At 36.9% G+C, this 23,289-nt stretch overlaps 1 protein-coding gene across 1 annotated transcript in view; it reads right to left on the bottom strand.

Moving 5' to 3' along the window:
• Positions 1 to 13,889, bottom strand: part of KCNG2 (potassium voltage-gated channel modifier subfamily G member 2) — a 484,023-nt gene extending 470,134 nt beyond the window's left edge. Inside the window, exon 1 of the mRNA XM_044067027.1 lies at positions 13,056 to 13,889. Within this exon, the coding sequence (XP_043922962.1) occupies positions 13,056 to 13,814 (759 nt within the window). The 5' untranslated portion in view covers positions 13,815 to 13,889. The remainder of the gene's footprint in view (positions 1 to 13,055) is intronic.
• Between the last annotated feature and the right edge of the window lie 9,400 nt (positions 13,890 to 23,289).

A 23,289-nucleotide genomic window follows, 5' to 3' on the forward strand; every position in this document is an offset into this window, starting at 1 on the left:
GAACCTTTGCCTCCTCCATAGTGCCATTTTAGTTCAACTCATGAGTATATTTATGTAGCAAATTCCAGATCAAGTAATATCAGTGTTGCACTGCTCAGTGCTACAAGCTTAAACAACAAAATGTCTTGAGTGTCAGGCTTATCTCACCTTGATGGCATCTAAACATGTGCAGTTACCAAAACTTGGTTTCAAAACAGTAACATCACTCCCTTATTATCAAGTTTTGCACCTACCATGAACTCGGGGAAACTCTTAGAGAGCTGTGTTTATTTATTAGGCTCCTTACTATTTTACCTGAAGTCCTGCAGAACAACAATGCAGAATTTTTAGATGTTTTAGTGTATCTCAACAAAACTGCTTGCCACAGTATTACTTCCTTTAAGTTCCTTTTCATTTATCTGACTGAGAATACTGGACGTATCTTATTGGCTATATCAGAACAATCACAAATCTACCCTTTAAACTGAATGCTCTTATTACAGGAGACTTCAATCACCCTTCTCTTGACTGATTAATTTATACTACTACTACTAATATACATATTCAGAGATTCCTTGACTTTGTAAGTACAAATTCTCGACTGTAAATTGTCCCCAGCCCCACCGAGGGTATTAGTCTCCTTGATCTCATACTCACCAGCTTGTACCACCCTGCGTTACTTCCTCCAGTGTTGTGACATCTGAGCTTCTCACTACATCCTTCCATCTTAACACATGACACCTCATGTTTTATTGTATGCTATGAATTCCCCTATCAAGTTGTATGTATATATGCATTTACTTTCATTACATTTACACTGCTGTTTTATTTGATGTTATTTAACTCTCTGGAGCATTTCTACCTAGGCCTCTGTTGAAAATGGGTATTTATTGCACAGTCAGACTTTCCTAGTAAACAAATGTCAATAAATTAATAAATATTTCCACTGCTGCCAGGTAATATCCTTGATCATTAAAAAGGCTTTGGTCTCCTTTGTCATCTAGAATTAAGGAGACTACAATAAAAAGCAAGTTAAAGAATCCCTCGGTACAGAAGCTGCAGTCTGTAGAGAACCTGATGTTTGAGGGTTAGGAGCATTGCACTGAAAGAAAGATAGTACTGGTAGTAAGATGTGTGTAGAGACGGAAGTAGGTGGTCAAGCCAAAAAAAGTGAAAAAGCAAAGTAGGGCAGAAGACTGTGGGAAAATGGTGGCATTTAGTAGAGCAAAAAATCTTAAACCTTAACAGAGATATTACAAAGCAGCAGCTACACTAAGTTCAAAAAGGATCAGAAAAGGTGGAATGCAGTAGGCATTACACCAAACAAATAGTAGGGCTACAGGAGTAATTGTAAGCAGATAAGGAGAGCAGGCTAAGACTTGTAATGGCCAAAGTTATGTGCACAGGGATAGAAGGTTTTTTTTTTTTTTGGAATCATGCGTCAGAGTACAGTTAGCATAATTATAAGCTTTGGAAGTGATAGCAGTGAAAAAAGACTAAAGTAGAAATACAGAGAGATGTGGATCATGGATCACCTTTTGCTGAGCATGTCAGTGCCCATGCCTAAAGCTTTTGAACTATCCTCTGACATCACATGAGAATACAGCTGTTACTTAAATACACTGGAATCAGTAATGCATAGTCCAATACAATTAGTGAGCTACAGTGGGGATAGAAGGCATGCATCTTCTATGCTAAGTAGCTTTGCAACTGGACAGATGCTGGGTGACCTGATCTAATGGTATACCTTTAACAGGTGGGAAAGAAGCAATGTTCTATCTTTAACAGGTAGGGAGAAAGCATGAAACATCTGTTCAATTACAAATCTGATCTGATCCAGTGGTATATTTTTATCAGCTGGGGTGGATAGAACAAAACAGGACTGGTATATTGCAGAATTTATGCTACCCATTGTGCACAAAAGAAAGTGGATGAAATATATATCCAGTACAGTTTATTTATTTATTGACTTATTTACCAGGAAAGTCTGACTGTGTCAAAAAATACCCATTTTCAGTGAACACCTGGGGAGAAATGCTCCAGTACAAAGTAAATTTCATGAACATGATTAATTTTCACAAAAGCATAAAATGCAACATAGATTACAGGACATAGTTCATTATAATACGACATAAATTAAGACTTAATTTAATTTCTCAGTAGTAGATTAGATAAATAGAGGCAAATCAAAGCATGTAACGACTTATAGCATTAGTTTGTAGCAGTTCAGAACTGTGGAAGAAATAGTTACTGCAGATAAAAGACAAACAGGAAGATAATATAAAATTGTGCAAAAACTGATCCTAAAGGAATACATTTATAGGGAGAATAAGTAGAAAGGAATACATTCAGTGGGACAGAGGAAGAGAAGAAATGAAAGATGAGATAGCGGTAAGTAATACCAAAAAAAAAGTTGATGTGGAGTAAATAGAAGTAGCGGAGAGGAAGAATTAAGGAAAATAGGAGAGAGTAAGTATGAGAAACAGCTTTAGAATTAGTCTATGAATGCAGCCAGATGAAGGCTAGGAACTTCTTCAGTGTGGCTTGAAGGTGGAATGATCAAAGATAGATCTTATGAGGAGGGGTAAGGTATTCCAGCTTTTGCCAACAGAATAGGAGGAGAGACTTCTTCCTGCTGTTTTATTAGTTTTGGAGATAGTGAGGAGTTTCTTACTCTTAGATCTCAGTGATCTATTGGGGAGGTAAGAGTGAAGAATTCAGTAGAGAGCAGGGCAAGCTGTGGGTCTGAAGATCAGGTTGTGTGTCAAACTGAGCTGTTGGTAGGAGAGGTGTCGGGGGAGCTCAAGGCATTTGAGAGACTGGAGAGCAACACAATCATAGGTGTAGCGTGAAGTGCTTGTAGCAAATTTTGCAATTCTGTTAGAACAGGATTCTAGTAATTGTTTTAGCAAGGACTGTAAGTTGGTTAGAATGGGGGCTTCATATAGGGAGGATGGTGGAAAAGTGTTGGCCATATTGGTTTTGGTCGATTCAGTTAGAAATTGTTTATTTCTGTAGAGTATTCAAAGTTTTTGGTGATTTTTTAAATTCCATACTGTATATGAAGATTGAATTTTAGTTGATTGTCAATAGTCATACCTAAATACTATTTTGAAGGAATAAGGCAATTAGTGTGTTGCTGAGGGGCAGGATTTTAAAACTGGTGCTCTCAGGGAAAGGTGTTTTGGGAGTGAAAAGAATCAAGTTTTTTTTTTTTAAGATTCAGTAACAGCTGGGCATTAGCAACCCAATTCTCAATGGAAGAGAAAGCTTCTTGTGTTATCTGTTGTGGGTGAGACAGACTATTAGATGAGCAGATAATAGTGGAGTCTTCGGCATACTGGATGAGGGAGCCTTGGGTGGAGAGGTATAGAGATTGTCAGTAAATATGCTAAATAGGGAGGGGTCCAAAGATGGATCCTTGTGGGACATTGGTGGAATTATACAGTTATGGAGAAAGAGCAGATTGCCATTTTGCTGATTGTTGTCTGCCTGAAAAGGGAACTAGTGAACCAGAGGAGAGTCGGTGTGAGATTCCTAGAAGGGATAGCGAATGTATGAGTTAGAGTGTGAATTGCTATCAAAAGCATTGGCTAGGTCAAAAAATAATGCTGAAACCAGTTTTTCAGAGTCATTAGCCTTCTTTAAAGTATTTGTGAAGGATAGTAAAGCAGCTGTAGCACTGTGGAATAGGCAAAAGCCATGCTGTATAGGGGTTAGCAGTTGATTCTGAAGTAAATGGTCAAACAGTTTTTTGTGAATACAATTTTCTGGAAGTTTGCTAGAATGGCAATGGACTTGAAATTAGTTACATCAGTAGAATTACCACCTTTATGAACAGGGATATTTGTTTTCCTCAAAAAAGATAGGACATAGGATTCATGGACAGACCTGTTGAGGAAAATGCAACAGCATCAGTAGTGAGCCTATCTACAGAGTTAGAACAAGACTTGAGTTTGAGAAGAAGTTTTTTTACTGAGGAAGTAGTGACAGGCAGAGTAAAGGAGGGAAGGCTAGCCAAGTTTACCTGATTAGCTGAAGGAGGGATGGATGTAGCCTGTGAGTTGCTGGAGTTTCTAGAGGAGGCAGGTCAGGAACAGAGGGGGGTTAGAAGAGATGAAAAGAGTTAGTTGAGGACAGCCTGAGGTTAAGTTGGCAATACTTTAGATGGAGTAAGTATTAAACATGGTGTTTTTTTGCAAAGGAAAGTTCTTCCGGAGACGGGTTGGGGTCTTTTCTGGTTCTTGGGTGGAGTAGGGAGCTGATAGGTGACCAAAAGTTTTCTGGGGAGTTATCTTTGTGATTGGACTGCTGGAGTATAATATTTTTATTGACAATTATTTGCTTTTCAACCTTGTTTCATAGTTGTTTGACCATTTGCTTGTTTCTGTTCATTTTTGTTCTTTAGCCATTCTCTTCAGGCTTTACTTCTATCAGTCACAAGATGTTTACTTTCTCTAGTGATCCATGGAGCATGATTAGATTTAATTATTTTAATGTGGGTGGGTGAAAGACTGTTACTGATGTTTGAATAATATTGCATTAAAGAGACTAACAGCTTCTTCTGGGAGGGAGTGTTAGGGAGGTCCAGCTAATGGCTTTTAGTGAGGCAATGAATTCTTGCGAGTCAAGTCTAGAAAGACTACAGATTGTTTTTATAGTTGTGATCTTTGTAGTGTTGTGGAACAATTCTATGAGCATAGGCTAGCAGGTGGTCACTGAGGCTGTCAGGGAGTGTGCCGATACTGGTAAACTTAGTGGGGTCAGAGACCAGAATGCAATGTAGAAATGTACCCTGATGTTTTTATTATAGATGGTTTGGGTATTGATTAGCTGAGTAAACTTATTGAGGTTTATGCTACTTGATGGGAATTAAGTGGTTAGAGTGTACTAATTAATATTAATGTCACCTAATATGATCGGTTCATTTGCAATTGTACTTGTTAGCCAGGGAAGTATGCTTTCTAGCAGGGGGGATGTAAATAACAGTAATGAAAATACTTTCAGATGTGTTTAGTTCTAGGAAGCTGACAAGAATTTTGGCATTATCAAATGTTGGTAAGTTTAGGGAGTATGGAGTAAGTCAGAAGGCACTGCAGTATAGAAGAGCTACGGCACCAGCTTTTTTATGTAATCTATAAGCTCTAAGGATGTTATAGCCAGGGGCAGAAATTCTGAGTTATTTATATCTGGTTTAAGCCATACTTCTGAGATGGCTACTAAGTTAGATCTATGGAAAGAGAACCATGCTTGGATGTCAGTTAATTTATTGCATATACTATGAAGGTTAATAGTGACTAGACTTACAGATTTAGGTGTGGCTTCGGGGAAAGTGGGTAGTGTAGGATCTAGACTGAGGTGGATTTCTCCAAATAGGGTGATGTTGAGGAAGTACAATTTGATAACAATTATTCTGTTATAATGTTGTGTATTTTTATTTTCCGGTAGGTATTGGGGAGGTAGTAATATTTTTGGTTTGTGAAGAGAAGTAGAGATAAGTTATATAAGGTAGGTGAGATGTCATGAAAGCTGTTGGTAAATTTATAAATGGTAGTACAAGAAGTAATACTGGATAGTTGTATTTTTAAGATTAGTGAATGTGGGGTTGTGATGAATATAAGGAATAGGAAGGAAGTGAAAAATAGGAGGGGTTGTAACATACTGGGTTTAGTAGCGGTTGTATGTAAAGTGTGTAGTGGACATACCTCTCAACGTCTTAGCTCAAGAAATCTGGACAAAGACTAAGGTAATGGGGGTACAAAGGCCCATAAACAGGGACAGATTTTACATATTACTCTTATGAATTTAGAAAGTTGATAGAATAACAGGTGTTGTGTTACCACACATTTTCTTAAAGCTATAAAGTCTGCAACTGAAATGCATGCCATTATTTAGTGACATTAATACTCACTGAATTGCCAGAAAAGTATAGACTTTATGACAAACAAACCAAAAATATCAAGCAAAATTCTGGAAATTCTGCAAAAATCTGGACAGTTGAGAGGTATGGTAGGGGAGTATATATTAGTAAAGAGGAAGAGTCAGAGGAATGAGGTGTAAGAATTTTGTAAGTAACTTTGGGAGTTGACGGTAGGTTGCAGGGGTAGTGGAACAAAATGATGGAGCTATAAATGTGGATAGTGTGGAGATGGTGGGGATTGGGGTTAGGGTAGGGGAGCAGTGTGAGCCCGACTGAAACGAGAGCAAAGAGAGTGGGTTGCACAGACCCCAGGTTTGTTGAAGGTATAAGCAAACCTTGGTAAGTTTAGTGTTTAAGAATAGCTTAGTCTAGTCCTTCATGTATTGGTGACATATAACATGGGGGATGGATGGACTTGGGTTTAGAACAAATATTAAGAAAATAATATACTGGCTGCTGAAAGATGTACTGTAGAAAAAAACAGACCCATGCCCCAGATAGAGCAGTAATGTGAAGTCCTTCTATATCCTAAGTGCTTATAATCATATTCCCTTCATTTTTAAAATTGAACTGTTAACTGTAAGTTTAGGCATAAAATTGCATAAGTGTTCAGTTGCTCTGATGGGAAGAGAAATGTTCAGTCAAGAAGGTAAACATTGCAGAGGGAGGGAGGGGCCTTGCAGTAGCACTTCCTAGCGGAAACTCTTTTACTTATATCAGGGTGCAGTGCTGTAGGGTGAAGAGAAAAAATAGCAAGCTAATAGCTTAGTCTAGCCCTTAATGTATTGCTGACGTATACATATGGGAGTGGTGGGGGTGCATGGGTTTAGAACAAATAATAATATACTAGCTGAAAGATGTTATTGTAGGAAAAGCCAGACCCATATCCCAGACAGTGGAGGAATGGGGATGTCCTTCCAGCTACTAAGCAATTTTTAAAATTAAATTGTTGAATATTAGTTTAGGGATAAACCTGCATACATTGTTCAGTTGTCCTGATGGGAAAACAAATGTTTAGTCAAGGAGGTAAACACCCCCAGAGGGAGGGAGCTCGCACTAACACTTTTAGCTGCTGCACTTTTATTTAAATCAGGCTGCATTAATGGCTCCTGGTTGCATAACTAACGCCCATTTACCACCACTCAGTAGCTGGAAGGGAGGAGGTAGGAATAAGATGTGAGAGGCTGACAGTAGGTAGTAAAAAATTAACAAAAAAATAAACAGCAAAGGGATGTGGGGGTATGAATAAGTTAGCATTGAGGTGATTATGTCATACATAAAAGACATGGGCCTCCTGCATTCGCAACACAGTCTGTCCAATTTAGGGATCCCATAATATTCATTTTCATAAGCTAGGAAAACATTTTTATTAGTCTAAGTTGTAGCTCTTAATGTTATTCTAATATTGCAACATACCTCTCAACCGTGCTGAATTACTTGGTTTTTACCGAGTTTTGGGGTTCAAGTGAAGGGGTGCCATGATTCCCAAGTGGCACCCCTTCATTTCCAATTTTTTTCTTTTGTTTTCTTTGTTTTATAATTTTCGCGGTGTTAGAGCTAACGTCATATGTACGCGATGATGTCAACTCCCTCATGGCTACCAGCCTGCGTGATGACATCAGCTCCCCCTACCAGCCTGTCGGAATTGAGCTCAAGCTCAAATGTGAGTGGGAAATGCAACAAACGGTTGTGTTTATGAAGAACTACGGACAAGCTGGATCTATTATTGCTGATGCTGAAGAACTTCATAGTAAGGAAACTAACAGAAAAAAACAATAAATCAAAAAGGCATTATAGGAACAAGGTCGATTGAAATGTGGTTTGAATACTCATTGTGACAGCTAACTGCTGAATTATTATTTAGCCAGAAGTAGCATTATAATCATGTTTTAGTGACGTGCCTGCACAGTTGTTTGTACACACGGAGTAGATGGCTTTAGATACAGGAGGAAGGAAACAAAAAAAATGATGTCAGGTGATTGTTTGTGTCACTTGTTACAAACTCTTGTATAGCTAAAAGTTTTCTCAGTCTTGTCTCTCAATTTTTGACTTTGTGGTAAATCACAAAGGATTTCCGTCAGTCGACAAAGCCTGACATTAGAGTTACATGCTTATTCTTCAGAAAGTGCATTTTGGTATAACACCTGTTCTGTTAATTACAAAATATCCCTGATTATGGGCATTTGTCCATCACTATTTTTGTCTTTGTTCCTGATTCTTAAGTGAAGATGTTGAGGTGCCAGTGATGCGGAGTTCTGTAGATGTGCTAGTATTTAGAATACGCAAGTCTGCCATTGGCACTTAGTATTTAATTTAAAAAAAAATTACTTGTTTTAACTGGTAAAGGTGGTTACCCAGGTTTGTAATTGGATCCCTTGCTTAGTCAAAGCACATTCTGCTTGAGTGATGGCTTCTTAGTATTAATTATTCATATGTGATCTGTGCTCTGCAAATTTGCATTGTGTGCTGGGTTATTTCTAAAGCTTACTGGGAGATATTTAGTGTAGATATTCACTGCATAATTGTACAGGATAAAGGTTTGTTCATGTACTATGACATTTCTTATGCTCAGGCATGCATTGTGATGAGTCCCTTCTGTTTTGGGCAAGAGTTGGTTGCACCACATTACTTAAGCCACTTAAGTTTAGTCTTTCTAATGCTGTTCAGCCTGCTTAATTTGATGTGACATTAATGCGTGATAGAACTGCATTTGTCTTGCCATCGTAGTTTGAGTTTTTGTTTGCCCCATGTACTGCTGCATTTTAAATTAAGGTAACTGTGACAGCAGATTCTTTCCTACTTTGTAACTTATTCCAGACAGATTTTTTTAGAAACCATTTTACTGTACTCCAAAGTTTTGCTAATCCTTTTGTTAATGTTCTGATAGAGTTGTGCACCTCTGAAGTGTGTGTGTGTGTGTGTGTGTGTGTGTGTGTGTGGTACTCAGGCTCAAACCCTGTACCTCGAGTACAGGGTAAAAAGAGTCTAAAGTCCCTAGCCACCACCACTTGTGACCTTTGCCTAGGTTTTTTGTGCTAAGAGTTGAGAGCTATAGTGAGAAATGAATTTGTAGTCCCCCATTATTGGCTTTATTGTCCAGTTTGTTTGTGCTAAGAGGTTGAAAGTTATGGTGAGAAGAAGTGAGAACTGAATTTGTATTCCCCCATTGTTTGTCCAGGTTTTTGTGCTAAGAGGTTGAGAGCTGTGGTGAGAATTGAGAAATGAATTCACTAAATGATAGCCATTAAGTTTCAGTCTTCCGATTTTTCATGAAACTGCTGCTTTAGCATAGTGGTATGTTGCTCTGACTGTAGTGCATAGGGTCCTGGGCTCAAAACTTACTAATGAAATGCATGGTGGTCGCATAACACTTTATTCTAGCAACTTTACAAAATTATACAAGCAATGTTTAAAATGTGTCCCTGGTTTTTGACCTTTTGCCCCCCAAAAAAAAAGAAATTGAAAAATAAGTGCTAGTAAGTCTTGAACACATTTTATTTTCTTGACAAGTATCTGTATTGTAATTTCTACTGTATTTCTTTAATATGGAGCTTTTCCCCCCAAGCCTCCACTGGAAACGGGCTGCCTGGGCCCAGTGGACTTCCCCTGTAATCAAACTGGAAATAAATAAATAAAGTGCGAGAAGCTGTGCAAGATGCCTATGGCTTACACTGTTGTCACTCTATTTATATTGTGGGTGTGGAAGTAGACTTTTATGATGGAAATGTTCTGAATTGGGCAGTTTTGTCATTATTGGTTCATGCATGTTGTTTCATTGCCTACAGTACAGTCTACTGGAAAAATGTTCAAACAATAAATTTAAAATGCGCTCTGTCTAACAAGTGTGCTGTACTGTACAAGGAATACAATTTAATAAAGTCATGAAGGGTGTATCAAAGAAAAGAACACATGTATGTTTCTTGTTTTGTGTGCAAGGGGCCAATGATTTGAAAACAGCCCAAAGATAGTCTTTATCCACCACTGGCCAGATGCATTTTCTTTGGATGTGGTGTGGGTTTTAATGCTGTTTCAATGAATGTGAGTTTCAAGGGTAGAGAAGTTTTAATGCCAAGTCTATTTTCATTGTGAGACAGCATTGCTTTGTTTACCAGATGTTTGTTAGTGTTTGGGCATTGTTGTGCTGTAAAAATAAAATCCAGATAATCATTGTAGAAGTAAAGCGGTATGCACACATTAGTGTTTATGGTAAATGGGGCGAAATAGCCAGGTAATGGGACATTGGAATGGCTGCGTGCAGGGGGACTCTGATGCCATATTTTGGTTGCCTGTTCTTCAGTTTGCGTTTGAAAGTTGGTATCCCACAATGCCATTGGAGTGTGTGGGGTTATGTAATTATGTATGCAAATTAGATGTTAATCAGTATACAGATTTGTACCTATTTTTCATGGGCCTTGTCCAGATTTTTGATGTTTCTAGGCTGAGAGGTATGTATTGCACATGTGATTGTATACATTATATAGACCTGCACCTGGATGAGCAGAAAAAGAACTACTCTTTAGACAGTCTGCCTCATTTGCTCACTTCTCTTTTTGTATTACTGAACCATGTTTGACTAACAAAATTCCTTCTTACTCCTTGTGGTATAGGTAGTATTATATAACTAGAGACATTTCACTCCTTTAATGACCTTTTTGCCCTCACTGCCTCTGCTGAGAGGCGATTAAGCATTAACAGTCTTGCTGCAGTTATAATTTCCCTTCCTAGTGTCTCTTTCCTAATCCATTTTTGCATCTGTATTCCAGGTCTTTGTCACCTGACCCTTCTCTGCTCTTGAAGGACATATACAGATCTTAGTCACAACTTTTCTACTCTTTTGTAATGGATTATGGAGTTAAACTGGTGACTTGCTGTTTTATTGTTGGCTTTCTGTTAAATGTCTGATTTGTGTAGCCTTTGTGAAAACTGATTCTGTCACAATAACATGGTTACAGAGAACTGGTGTCCAGAACTGGATACACCACTCTTGCTAGAATATGACCAGTTTAAATTATAACATTTCTTCTCCAGACAAAAGTATCCTTTTCTGTATATCTTATCCATTCACCATCCACAACTCCTTTTTCCCATTTTTGCACATGGGGTCAGGGTGTCACTTCAACAGTGACAATCATCTACAGCCACGTTTCACACTGCCGAGTGGCTAGCCCTGCTGTGGTTGTTCTTCCATACCACACAGATGCTGACAATGATGGCCAGTTTAGAGTGTCCGGTCCACCTAATGCATGTCTTTGGAATGCGGGGGGAAACTAGAGCATCTGGAGAAAACGCACTTGAACACAGGGTGGACATGCAGACTCCACACGGAAGGCACCACAGCCAATAGCTGAATTGGAGCACCTCTTGCTGCCATCCTGTGTGCCCCCACAAGTGAGTACCACTCAGCCAGTTTCCTTAATCTTTCCCAGAGCATGCAGCCAGCTAGTTATTGAACATGTTCCCACGCAGTTATAATGAGGGGTCATTCTGCTCTGATAATGGGAAATGACAACACCCACTTAAACATGTATGTAGCCTTTTGTTCTCCATGAAAAAGATGCTTATCTTTGTACTTCTTGACAGGGACACCAAGCTGCGTCCTCACAGACAGTCACTACTCAGTTCTATTTACATTTGCATTCTTCTTTCCGAACTTAACCACCCTCTTGTATATTGCCTGGAATGCTACCAGAACCTGGGTCCTCTGAGACACAGAGCTCCAGTCCACTTTACCACAGAGCCCACACCGTCACTGTATATGTCTGCATAATTTTCAGGTGCACTGTATCATCAGTCCCTTACCAATGTCACTTACAAAAGCAATACAAAATGGCAGATCTAAACATCGTTTTATATGGCATGATTAGTCGCAGTCCCAACCATGAATATACATAATTAAACAGCATTCTTACCCTTCTATCCTTCAGCTAGTATGTTATCCAGCTTAATATTGTCTATTTGCTTCTTCCGTTACTTAATTTTCTATTATCTTCTGGCATGGGCATGATGCCAAAACCTTTAATGGAGTTCAGCTAGATCACTTGTAGTGTTCGCACTGTTGTGCGTTCATATTCAGGCAAGTAAAGTATTTTATGAAGCATATGCAATGTAACCTTATCTACTTAAAGCTATGCTGGCAGTTGTCCTGCATTTTGCTGGCCTCCAGATACTCTAATCATCTCTTCCAGTAGTGTCTCTAGTGTTTTCCTAATAAATTAGTTTTGAGAAACAATTTTGAGGAACATTTCCTTGGCAAACAACATAGTCCTTTAACATTTTGTGTGATCAAATACATACTAAAGAGAACTGTATCTAATACTGTGATTGACCTGAATTTATGATTTTGTGTTCCTCAATCTGATAATGTAATGCAACAGCTGACAGGATTTAATGCAAAAGAGCTTAGGACTACCTATCTAAGCAATGCAGAATTCACAATGTTACATGATTTTTGGGATGGACAGCATACATTAAAATGCCAAGCAAATGCCGTTTCTTAAATGACTGCATGAAACTTTAGCATGCAAATTAGAACATTAGAGATGCAAACAATTATTTTCAGAGATCCTTTACAAATACAATATTTCTACTCTTACTAAAAAAAATATGCAGTTTGAAAGCATGAAATACATACTGCAAAAAAATTTGTGAATAAAACGTAATACATAGACACTAGTTATTTCAAAAAGCATAATTGGATAGATATTGCTGCCTTTGTAGGATTAAGCAAACTGGCTTTATTTTATGTTAATTTTTTTGTTTTACATTTATACTGTGGTTCATGATAAATCAGCAGTACTCTCACTGCCCGATGACAAAGATTAAAGACGCACAACGCAAATGTGCAGAAAAAAATGACTATGACAAGTGGATATGAAGTATCACTGATTACTAAATTATTTTCAAAACAACAGAAGTAACTAATGTAATTGTTTCAATGCAGTGTCAGCTCAGATTTACATACCAAGGCCCACCCCCAAACCATGATTTTCTGTGCTGGCTATAATGCTTTAAACTGGTGATTAACTGTGTTACAAAAACATTCATTTTGAATATACATCATCATAATAATTTTCTATATGACACCCCTGCATTCAAGTCAGTTTATTTTTGTTTCTTACCTGTTCTAAAAAAATGATCACTCATTTTGTATACTTACTCTGTCTTCCTCTTCTCTTAAGTCAGGCATAGTGCTGATACAAAGGCTAACAGCAGTTATGGCCACAAAGGAGACCGAGAGAAAGGCAAAAATCTTCCCAGGGATCCCAGAGTGAGGGTTTTCTACCATGTCCCTGAGATTTGTCATGCACTGACCAAGACGACTGTCATCCTGTAAGGCACTCTGTGATTCATCCTTAGTTGTACTGCTGTCTTGTTCATCTCTGTTCTCTTCCTCCATTTCCTCCAGCCTTTGCTGAAGCTTCCGTAGGCAGCACCACTCCAGGTTGTCCTGCTCGATACCCCAGTATAGCAGCTCCTCCTGAAAGGACAGCGCACACATCTCCCTGAGTAACCTCAATTTTCCAGCTGCCAGGAAAGTCATGATTGTTCTGAAGGCACATGGATTACGGTCAAAGAAAAACTCATTACAGTTTACATCATAATCGTCACAAATAGTCATAATTTCATCATAATTGTTGCAAGATCTTAGCTTCCCTAACCGCGTGAGAGGAAAGTTGTCCAGAGTTTTCCAGGGAATCTTATATTTGATTCCCCCTACATTGATAATTACGTATGTTGTCCTGTCTTCCCGGTGAGCAATACAGTACAGATCCTCCCTGGGATGAAGAAGTCTAGCCTTTTTGTAGAAGACACCCTTCTTTGCACGGACTTCATGTAGATTCTTAAATTTCTTGCAAGTCAAATGAGGGACCTCAAGTTCTGTCCTCCCAGACAACAATGCCATTTCTTGATACATTTATACTGTGCTTTGGATGAGTGTGCTCTGCCTTTAGGGAAATGGGTCTAATTTAATCCACAGGAACATCAGACTTGATCTACATAGAACAGAAGAAAAAAAAAAACTAGGCCAGTTATGAAACAAAATTTGCATGTTATCTGTTCAAGAAACTTTTAAATTAGGTTATAGAACTTCATGTGTCATCATGAGAAACATCTATCTGCAATTCCATTAATCAAAGCTATACGTGGACTTGTCCAAAGGATTATTCACACACACACACACACACACACACACACACACACACACACACACACACACACACACACACACACACACACACACACACGTCACACATCACACTGTGTATATAGGATAAGCTATGCATTCACAATACATGATGAATGAGGACAGTAACAACATATTTACTATCTTTATACAGTACTTAAAAAGCAATGTTCATATAGAAGACACCATGATAGTTTAAAGTGGCAAGTTTGATTCCAGTCTGAAGATAGCTAACATACCGTGGTCAAGATCAACAACTGAAAGTTGTGTACAGGACAACAAAACTGGCTAGGGTCTTTAAGTTATTGTTAGAGAAAAACTACTGAACAGAGTATGGCATCAGGTCAGTACCTTAACTGTGAATGCAGAGTTTAGCATATTTAACACAAACATCTCTTCAATTTAAGAAGGTAGGGTTTGTTGGGGCTCTAAATTAGATGTAGCTGATGCATCCAAGTTATTTTTTGATGTAATTTATAGGATGCATTTTATTGGTAATTTTATCATAATGTTAACCCTTAGAGTAGCTGGAACATGTTTAGATTCATATGTTACATAAATTGAGTCTGTGGGACTAAAGCATCTGTTGGCATGGTGTGATTTCATTTTCATCTCTGTATCATAGCTATTTGATAAGCCATTTCAGTAACCTATTTTTGAGTACATTGACTCTAGCAGAGATACGTTTCATTAAGTCTTCACTGTTTGAGTTACAACTCAGTGGACATTTCACTCCTAAACAAATTGTTGCATGAAACTGGTACTTGCATTTTGAGACTCAAGACAGACTATCCTTAGTGTTGCCTCTAATTTGTAGACAGTGCTGCATCACTTCTCCCTGGAGGAGGTATATGTTTTATTGTTTTTTTTTTCAGTTTCATTTTCTACAGGGAGCTGAACTTTTGATGACTCAGTCTTGGCCACATAAAATTAAATGAACTAGTCTTTCACCTGGTGCCTCCATAATTAATATTCAGTTAAACGACACTTAATTCAGTCAAACATTTTAATAACTTAAAAGTTGCTCTAATGTAAACTAACCTTCGACTCTTTTTAAAGTAAGCCATCAGTTGTGTATATTGAGTAATGCTATTACACCCTTTAATTGCACGCACTCACAAACAGTATAATATAACAATTGCTTAGTAATTACTGCCTGATACAGTTAATATCAGCCTCTATTAGAATTAACAGCAGAATGCAAAACCTTAGAAATACAGAACACAGGTTTTGATAACATATAACAGTGTGGCCCACTTAGACTTTCTACTTCCCAAGTTATTGGGCAAACAGCAAGTTCCGTGTAACCAATGTCTTACATTTTCCTGGCCCTCATAATAAATGTTCTGCTGTCCTATGAGTGTATTCTGCCAGGAAGTACAATGTTATGCAAGGTGATGATGTTGTGCTTTCTTGGTGGAATGCAGAATGTAAATGGGATGGTAACTACATGTATAAGTCAGAATGGTGTGCAGTACAGAGATGTATGCAAAAATAAAAGAAATTTGATGGGAAATGGGAGATAAGAGACAATTAATAATGCATTTACTATTATCATAAAGAGTAAAGGTGTTGGGAGATGCCCTGGACAATGTAATTTGTATATTAATTCCTAAGATGTTCATCACACTATCATATGATCTATGACATCAGTTATATTCCCTGATACATGGAAGGTGGTCCGTAAAGACAAGGCTGAGTCATTTGTGCCACTGTCTCTCGCTGTCTTATTTTCCCTGCTTCCATATGGGCAAATGTATAAGTGGCCCACATAAGCCTTTGAACTACTTTGGATTACTAAGTGAGCATCATTAACATGGCTTGTGAAAAGAATACAGCATATGCACTGCACTCATGTAACAACCAAAGAACACTGCTGAGCTGTCTGGGTCTGGCCTATCCTGGCACACTTCTAAATGAATCCTGTGGCAGCAGGTGTTAAGTGCAGGGCTGGAGTCCAGATGGTCCTGTGTTCTAGTACAGGGAGTGCAAACTTTGCTTATGGGAGGTTGTCATAATGGTTAAGATGTTTACCTTACAGACACAAGGTACAGGGTTTGATTCTCACATGGGATGATTGGTTAGGCAGTTAGCCTAGTACTAACCTATGAATTAGTATGTTATAAGTTGGAAGGTACTGGAGTGCAAATTTTCTAATCACAATATAATTTTGGGTTCTGATTAACCAGAAATATTTGAACCCAATAAAAGCACTATTTGTTGTGAGTCCAAACCTTCTTTATTGTAACATCAAAATTAAGTGCTTTCGTCAGTTAAAACTTTGACTTCATCAGAATTCACTAGAAAACTAACAAATGCTGTTTAAATATACACAATACTATTCAATGATTGGTTAAATGTTTTCACAATTAGCAAACCCAATAAACCAATTAATATTTAAAAAGCCAGAATTCTATTTATACACCAGACATAAGTTAAAATTTGAGTTAAAATCTTTTGTTTATTAAAATTTGATACCATAAGAGATGTGTAATAATAATGTAATAAAAGAGAAAAAAAGAAAAAAAGAGAGAAAAAACAAAAAAAGAAAAGGCATCAATTTCAGAAATAAATGTAGAATATGTTTTTTGTGTATGTTGTGTTATATGTACTTTTCTTTTATATAAATTAGATATTTTCAGCCCTTTCCTTCAAAATAGGTGCCAAGTTTAAATGTTCATTCAAACCAGGGGGGAAGTTTGCTGCAAGCCTGAGTTGCCAGATCAGTTCCTTTTTCAATAATATATTTTGCCAGTCCCCACCTCTGGCTTCCAAGTGTACAAAGTCTAAAATAGCAAAATGAAAGCCTGTGTAATTATTACAAATTATACTATGTTTGTACAAAGCATTTGTAACTTTTTTATTTTTTATATTGAGTCATAAATTCTTGTCTTGAGAAGCCTCTCGGTCTTCCCAATATAAAAAGAGCTGCAGGTGTCGCACGTAGCAATGTAGACCAACTTACTAGGGTAAACTATGCTGTTGTTCTGATTTTTCAAACAAATCTTAGTTTCATGGGAGACATAAGAACAATATTTACATCTCCCACAGCATCTAGTACCATTATTATAATTTCCATCAATGGCAAGACATTTTGGTCTACTTTCCAAAATATTTTTCAAGTTATACCCAATTTTGGTGGTAAACACTGGTTTTTCACCCAAAACTCAATATTTGTCATAGTCAACTTTAAATATACTCCAGTTCTTATACAAAACTTCTCTAACTTGTTGATATAGTGGACTATATTGTACAATACAAGAATGTTCAAAATAGGTTTCATTCAATTTTTTGACAATCTCCCCAGAACACTGATTATTATTAGTTTCCTTACCTAATAATAGGGTGTATTTATTTCCCCATTCCTTGAAAACATCATTAAGAGTTTTTACCACCAAACCCATAGGGTAACCCCTTTCCAAAAACATGTTATTTAGAAATTCAAACTCAGGTATAAGATCTTCCACCAAGGAAGTCATTCTAGCAACCCTAATTGCTTGACCCTTTATAATACTTTTCTTTTGCCAAAAAGGGTGAAAACTGTTAAAATGTAGATAATTATTGCAGAAAGTTTTCTTGTGATATATTTTGGATATGAATTTATCCTTGTCCTTAACAATTATGGTGTCTAAATAACTAATTTCATAGGCATCATACTGAAAGGTGAATTTTAAGAAATTAGTTGTACTGTTGAGGTATTGAATGAACAAAGGAATGGATTCAATAGTTCCTTTCCAAAGAATAAAAATGTCATCCAAAAATCTGCAATAATAGGTTATGTAGTCATGGTATTTACTTCCAAACACATATTCTCTCTCCCATCCTAATAAAACAATGTTTGCGTAGGTAGGGGCACAAGCGGCACCCATTGCCACACCTCTGACTTGTTGAAAGTATTCACCCTCAAAAAAGATGTAATTATTGTCTAAAATTAATTCCATCATTTCACAAATTAACTTTATTTCATCACAATCCATAGTAGACAAATTGTATAAAGTCTCCTCAAAATATCTTAAACCTTCATCTTTAGGAATGCAGGTAAATAAATCCATTACATCAATGGTGACAAGATAACCTTCTGCACTCCATAAATGGCCTTTAAGATGACCAAGAAACTCCCATGAGTCCTTAACTAAATGTGGACACATGTCCACAACATGTTTAATCTTCCTGTATACATATGCAGATAAATTGTGAGTTTTGGACCCAGTTGCTGCTACAATAGGTCTAAAGGGTGGATGTTCCAAGTTTTTGTGTATTTTGGGTATACCAAATATGCCAGGGATGATAGGATGAATGTTAGATAAAAAATCATATACTGCCCCTGTAATTCTTTGATCCATAAAATATTCATATAGAAAACTGTCAATTCTCTGATATGCTATATGAATTTGATTTGTGGAACATATAGAGTAATTATTAACATTAAATAAAATTCCCTGCATAATATCGATGTAATCAGTACTGTTGAATAGTACAATACTGCCCCCTTTTATCTGGTGCCATAACACGTATGCTCTTGTCATTTCTTAATTCCTGCAACAACGTTCTCTCTGTATTACTAAGATTGTGGAAGATTTTTTTGTGTTTGCCCCAAATTTTGTAAATATCATCCTTAACAACCTTCTCAAAAGTGTTAATTAAAGGATCTAAAGGGGGATTATACATACTTCTTTTTTTACATACTTCTTTACATAAATCTGTATAATTTTTGGTAACCTTCAAGTGCAATAATTGTAAATTCAATTTTCTGGTGTAAAGTTGAATATCAATTAAAGTGTCAGCAATATCTGGGATTCTTGCAAGTACATACTTAAACATTTTTGAAAACAGGGAAAAGTGTTCTGGCAAAATTTCTCTGTCTGTATAATTGTAAATGTTGAAACCGTTCAAAGTGTGTTGTATAGACCTATTCAGAGGTTTTTCATTCAAACCAGGAATCCCTACCACCTTGGGGCATCCATGTATTCTGCACTACCTTGTTGTAAGTCGTTTGCTTGCGACTCGCTATTCTTTTTGAGCATCGGGGTAACGGAAAATCCTGATAGTCAAAGGGTGATGGTGAACCTTCGAAATAATTTTCTTCCTCCCCTGTTATTTCTGGGTCTGTAGGCCCTAAAGTATACTCATTATCTACCCTAGAAAGAGGTGGATAATCCATATTCCCTGGATTGTGGACAATAAGTCTCTCAGTAGGATAAGTTTTGCCACTTTGATATTGTTTTAAATCTCATGCCAACTTTTTAGCTTTTTTATTAAATGCCCCATCACATTTTCTATCCACCCTATTCAAAATTTTATTGTATAAACCCTGGTATCGTTCAAACAATAAGTCAGTTACAATCATCTTGTTTAAATTTTCCACCTCTCTTTGTAAATCAGCTTCCATTTTCTCATAAAATGAGACAGTCTTCACAATAAGTTCTAGTCCCCACTTGTCAAACATATTAACTAATTCATTAACATTCTCTTTGTTGTAATACACACCAAAAGAAAACTTGAAAATTCTTAACCCCTGCGGCACAACTTTTTTCTTTAAACATTTGTTCAAATAACAGATTTCTATTTGACAAAGTTTGTATTTCAAAAGTCTTTTCTCAAAAAAATAAATCATATCTTTCAATGATTTGAAATAATTAAAAGTCTGGTTTTGTCCTTTAGAGTTATTAAATTCAACACAAACTGGCTTAGAAAAAGAATAGTGTTTTCCAATAATGTCCCCATAATTAAACTGTTTCAAAGCACCGTTTTGTATGTTGGGAACACTGTTCACAAAGTCAGCAGAAGAAGGTTTACAATTCATCGCTTTGTCCCTGTTTTGAACTGTTCCGTTTTGTTTGCAACAACAACAAATACTGTTACGTTGATTTTTAAATGTTAGCGTACCTGTTTTAGTAGTAGGGTTGCCTGGGCATCCATCAATCAGATCACCGTCTCCGTTTTCATCCTCAACTACAATGGTGGGTTCAACGTCAGCCACACAGTTCGAGCGTCCAGGTAACATGTTCGAACTACAAGCAGAGTTGTTTTCTTCATGAACAGGAAAGTTTTCAATCGAGGTAGCACATTTCCTGCTGCCACAATGTACCTGTGCAACCGCAACTTGTTGCCTGCCCTGCTTAAGGTGGAATGTAGAAGTTATAGAGCTCACAGCACCATTAGCTAAACAAACAGTGCCCCGTTCTTCCTTAGGAGATCCAGTGCGAAGATAAGGATGAGAATTTACAATGGAAGGTTGTGAAAGAAGTTCTATGAGCCGGGTTAATTCCCCTTTTAGTTCAGCAACGTCCCTTTTTACTGCCAAGATTTCTCCATTTTCCCCAGAGTCCAAAGTAGGGGATAATAAAATAGAGTGGTCGGACTGCATGACAACCAGCACCTTCAATAATAAAACTGATAAACCAAAAACATGAAGATGCAATAGTGCTGAAAAAACAGTTGAACCCAATAAAAGCACTACTTGTTGTGAGTCCAAACCTTCTTTATTGTAACATCAAAATTAAGCACTTTCGTCAGTTAAATCTTTGACTTCATCAGAATTCACTAGAAAACTAACAAATGCTGTTTAAATATACACAATACTATCCAATGATTGGTTAAATGTTTTCACAATTAGCAAACCCAATAAACCAATTAATATTTAAAAAGCTAGAATTCTATTTATACACCAGACATAAGTTAAAATTTGAGTTAAAATCTTTTGTTTATTAAAATTTGATACCATAAGAGATGTGTAATAATAATGTAATAAAAGAGAAAAAAAGAGAGAAAAAAACAAAAAAAGAAAAGGCATCAATTTCAGAAATAAATGTAGAATATTTTTTTTGTGTATGTTGTGTTATATGTACTTTTCTTTTTATATAAATTAGATATTTTCAGCCCTTTCCTTCAAAATAGGTGCTAAGTTTAAATGTTCATTCAAACCAATGCTTTTATTGGGTTCAGCTGTTTTTTCAGCACTATTGCATCTTCATGTTTTTGGTTAACCAGAAATATTCCACATCTGCAGTCCAGACCATTGAGAAAAGGGGTTTGCAAGGGTTCTGTCCTTAGGCCCTTCTCTTCATGCTATTTCAAACTACTTTTCTTCACTTTCACAAATATCAAGAAAACGCTAGAGGAGATAACATGCAGTGGTGGTTCTGTCATTATAAAATCAGTATAATCAGCAAAAATACTAAACTCAAATCTATTGCAGGTGTCTAAAAGAATATAGGAAGTAGAGCTTAGAATAAATATGGAGAAAATCAAAACCATGTTTTTATCAGACGAAATACAATGGGCAGCCTAAAAGGCAAGTTATGCATTGCAGGCTGACAGATGAATCTATATGTTATCTTAGAAAAAGGCTGACTACACGAAAAACAAACTTTTTGTATGTTCAAATATAGTTATACCCTGCCCTCACTTCCCCTAGTATGTACAAATGTCAGTATTCTTCCTAGTACTTAAAACAGTTTCAAATCTACTGAATGTGGAGACCAGAGAAGCAGTAGCAAAAGGACCATTTAACTCACCCTAAAGTATGTCTTACCAGTAATATCAGCCATACTGTCTAAATGGCTAAGTAAACTGTAAGTCATCCAAAATGAGATCTGCAGGTTTATTACCAATGTCTCGGAAATGAGTCATCATTGTAACACTTTTTTTAACAAAAAAAAAAATCATTAAATTATCACATATGACATAGGCAATCTTACATTTGTATAAATAAAAAACAAACCACATTAAAGCAATTTTAGTTGCAAATATTATACATCACTTATAATATATCCAGTCATTGTCGACTAAGTATTACATAGCTCCTTCAAATCCTGCCTTCTTTTAAACCGCATTCCTCTTCTGCATATAATGTTCCCACAATTTCCATTTATTCATGTGTAGCTTGCGCCTTCCCTTTTCTAAATATTCCAATTCCAGTTGCTTTATCTCTTTTAGAAGTTTACCACTTCTAGTAAAGTTGGTTTAGACTTTGATTAGCATTTTCTAGTAATTGCTTTTTTGGCAGCCACCATAATTATACTCAGCCAGGCCTTACTATGTCTAGGCAATTCCGATTCTATATCGTAGCTCAAAAAGATCATTTCCCTCAGTTTGCTCACCCAGTATCTCTGACAGAGCAGTCTGCAGTGAATGTTTAAAGTCTACCAACTCATTATACTCCCAGAAAATAGGTTCCCAGTTACCTCTTTCCTTTCTATCACATCTCCAACATTTGCTGTCTACCTGAGGAAAAATTCTTGGGAGTCTACTTGGGATATAAAAATACCTATGTAAATACTTCCAAGCAAATATGCCTTTGTTAAATATTTGGGAGAAATTCATATATCCCCCTTTGTCTCTTTGTGAATTGCTTATCCATTTTCTCTTCACAATCCTTTCTAAGCTCCTCTGATTGATTCTTATAGTTGTCATGCAATATTTTATATGCTTTACTAATTATTCCTTTTTTAATGGCAGCTTCTCTTCTAGATGCTATTAAAAACTCTACCAGTGTTCGTCTTGCATTTAGGATGCCCCTATTTATTTGTCTTTGCCTATACTCTGATACCAGTCCTTGATATAGAAGACACTCTCTAACCTGCAATCCAAACAAATTATTGGCGTCTTCCCATTCTATTACCCTTCCCTTTTTTAGTTATTTGCTCCCAATACCTTGGATCCTTTGCCTGTTTTATGCAATACATTCTAGCCCCCTCTTGCCTATTGTCTGTATCCCTAATTACCATCATCCCTATCAGCAGAATCTCTTTTCTCAATTCCTGTGTTGGCTTAGTTCTTAAAATACTTTCTGCTACATTATGAATATAACATTCTGTATGACTATTGTCATTCTCCTTAAGGGTCTACATCCAAATTCCCAGTCTGTCCTTGTTTCTTCAGCTTCTCACCTGTATCATCGTCATCATCCTTTTCTACTTTGAATTATAATTTTCTGCTTGTGTTAGGTATAAGAGTATTAATTGTGTTGAGCTAAAATACCCCTTCAAATTTTGTAATCCTAGTCTGCCTTGTTCTATTGGATGAATCAGCTTATCCAACTTGACCCTTGCCATCTTCCCTCCCAGATAAAATCCTTCAGCTCTTTTTTAATTGCTATCTTTTTTAATTGCTGTTCACAACTTTTATAATTGCTATCCACAAATTATCCTCTGACAAGTGGAGTACCTCAGGGTTCAGTCCTGGGATCGCTCTTGTTTGACAT

The sequence above is a fragment of the Protopterus annectens genome, chromosome 3.part1 (genome assembly GCF_019279795.1).
Source record: "Protopterus annectens isolate FY-2018-M chromosome 3.part1, PAN1.0, whole genome shotgun sequence".
Taxonomy (NCBI): Eukaryota; Metazoa; Chordata; order Ceratodontiformes; family Protopteridae; genus Protopterus; species Protopterus annectens.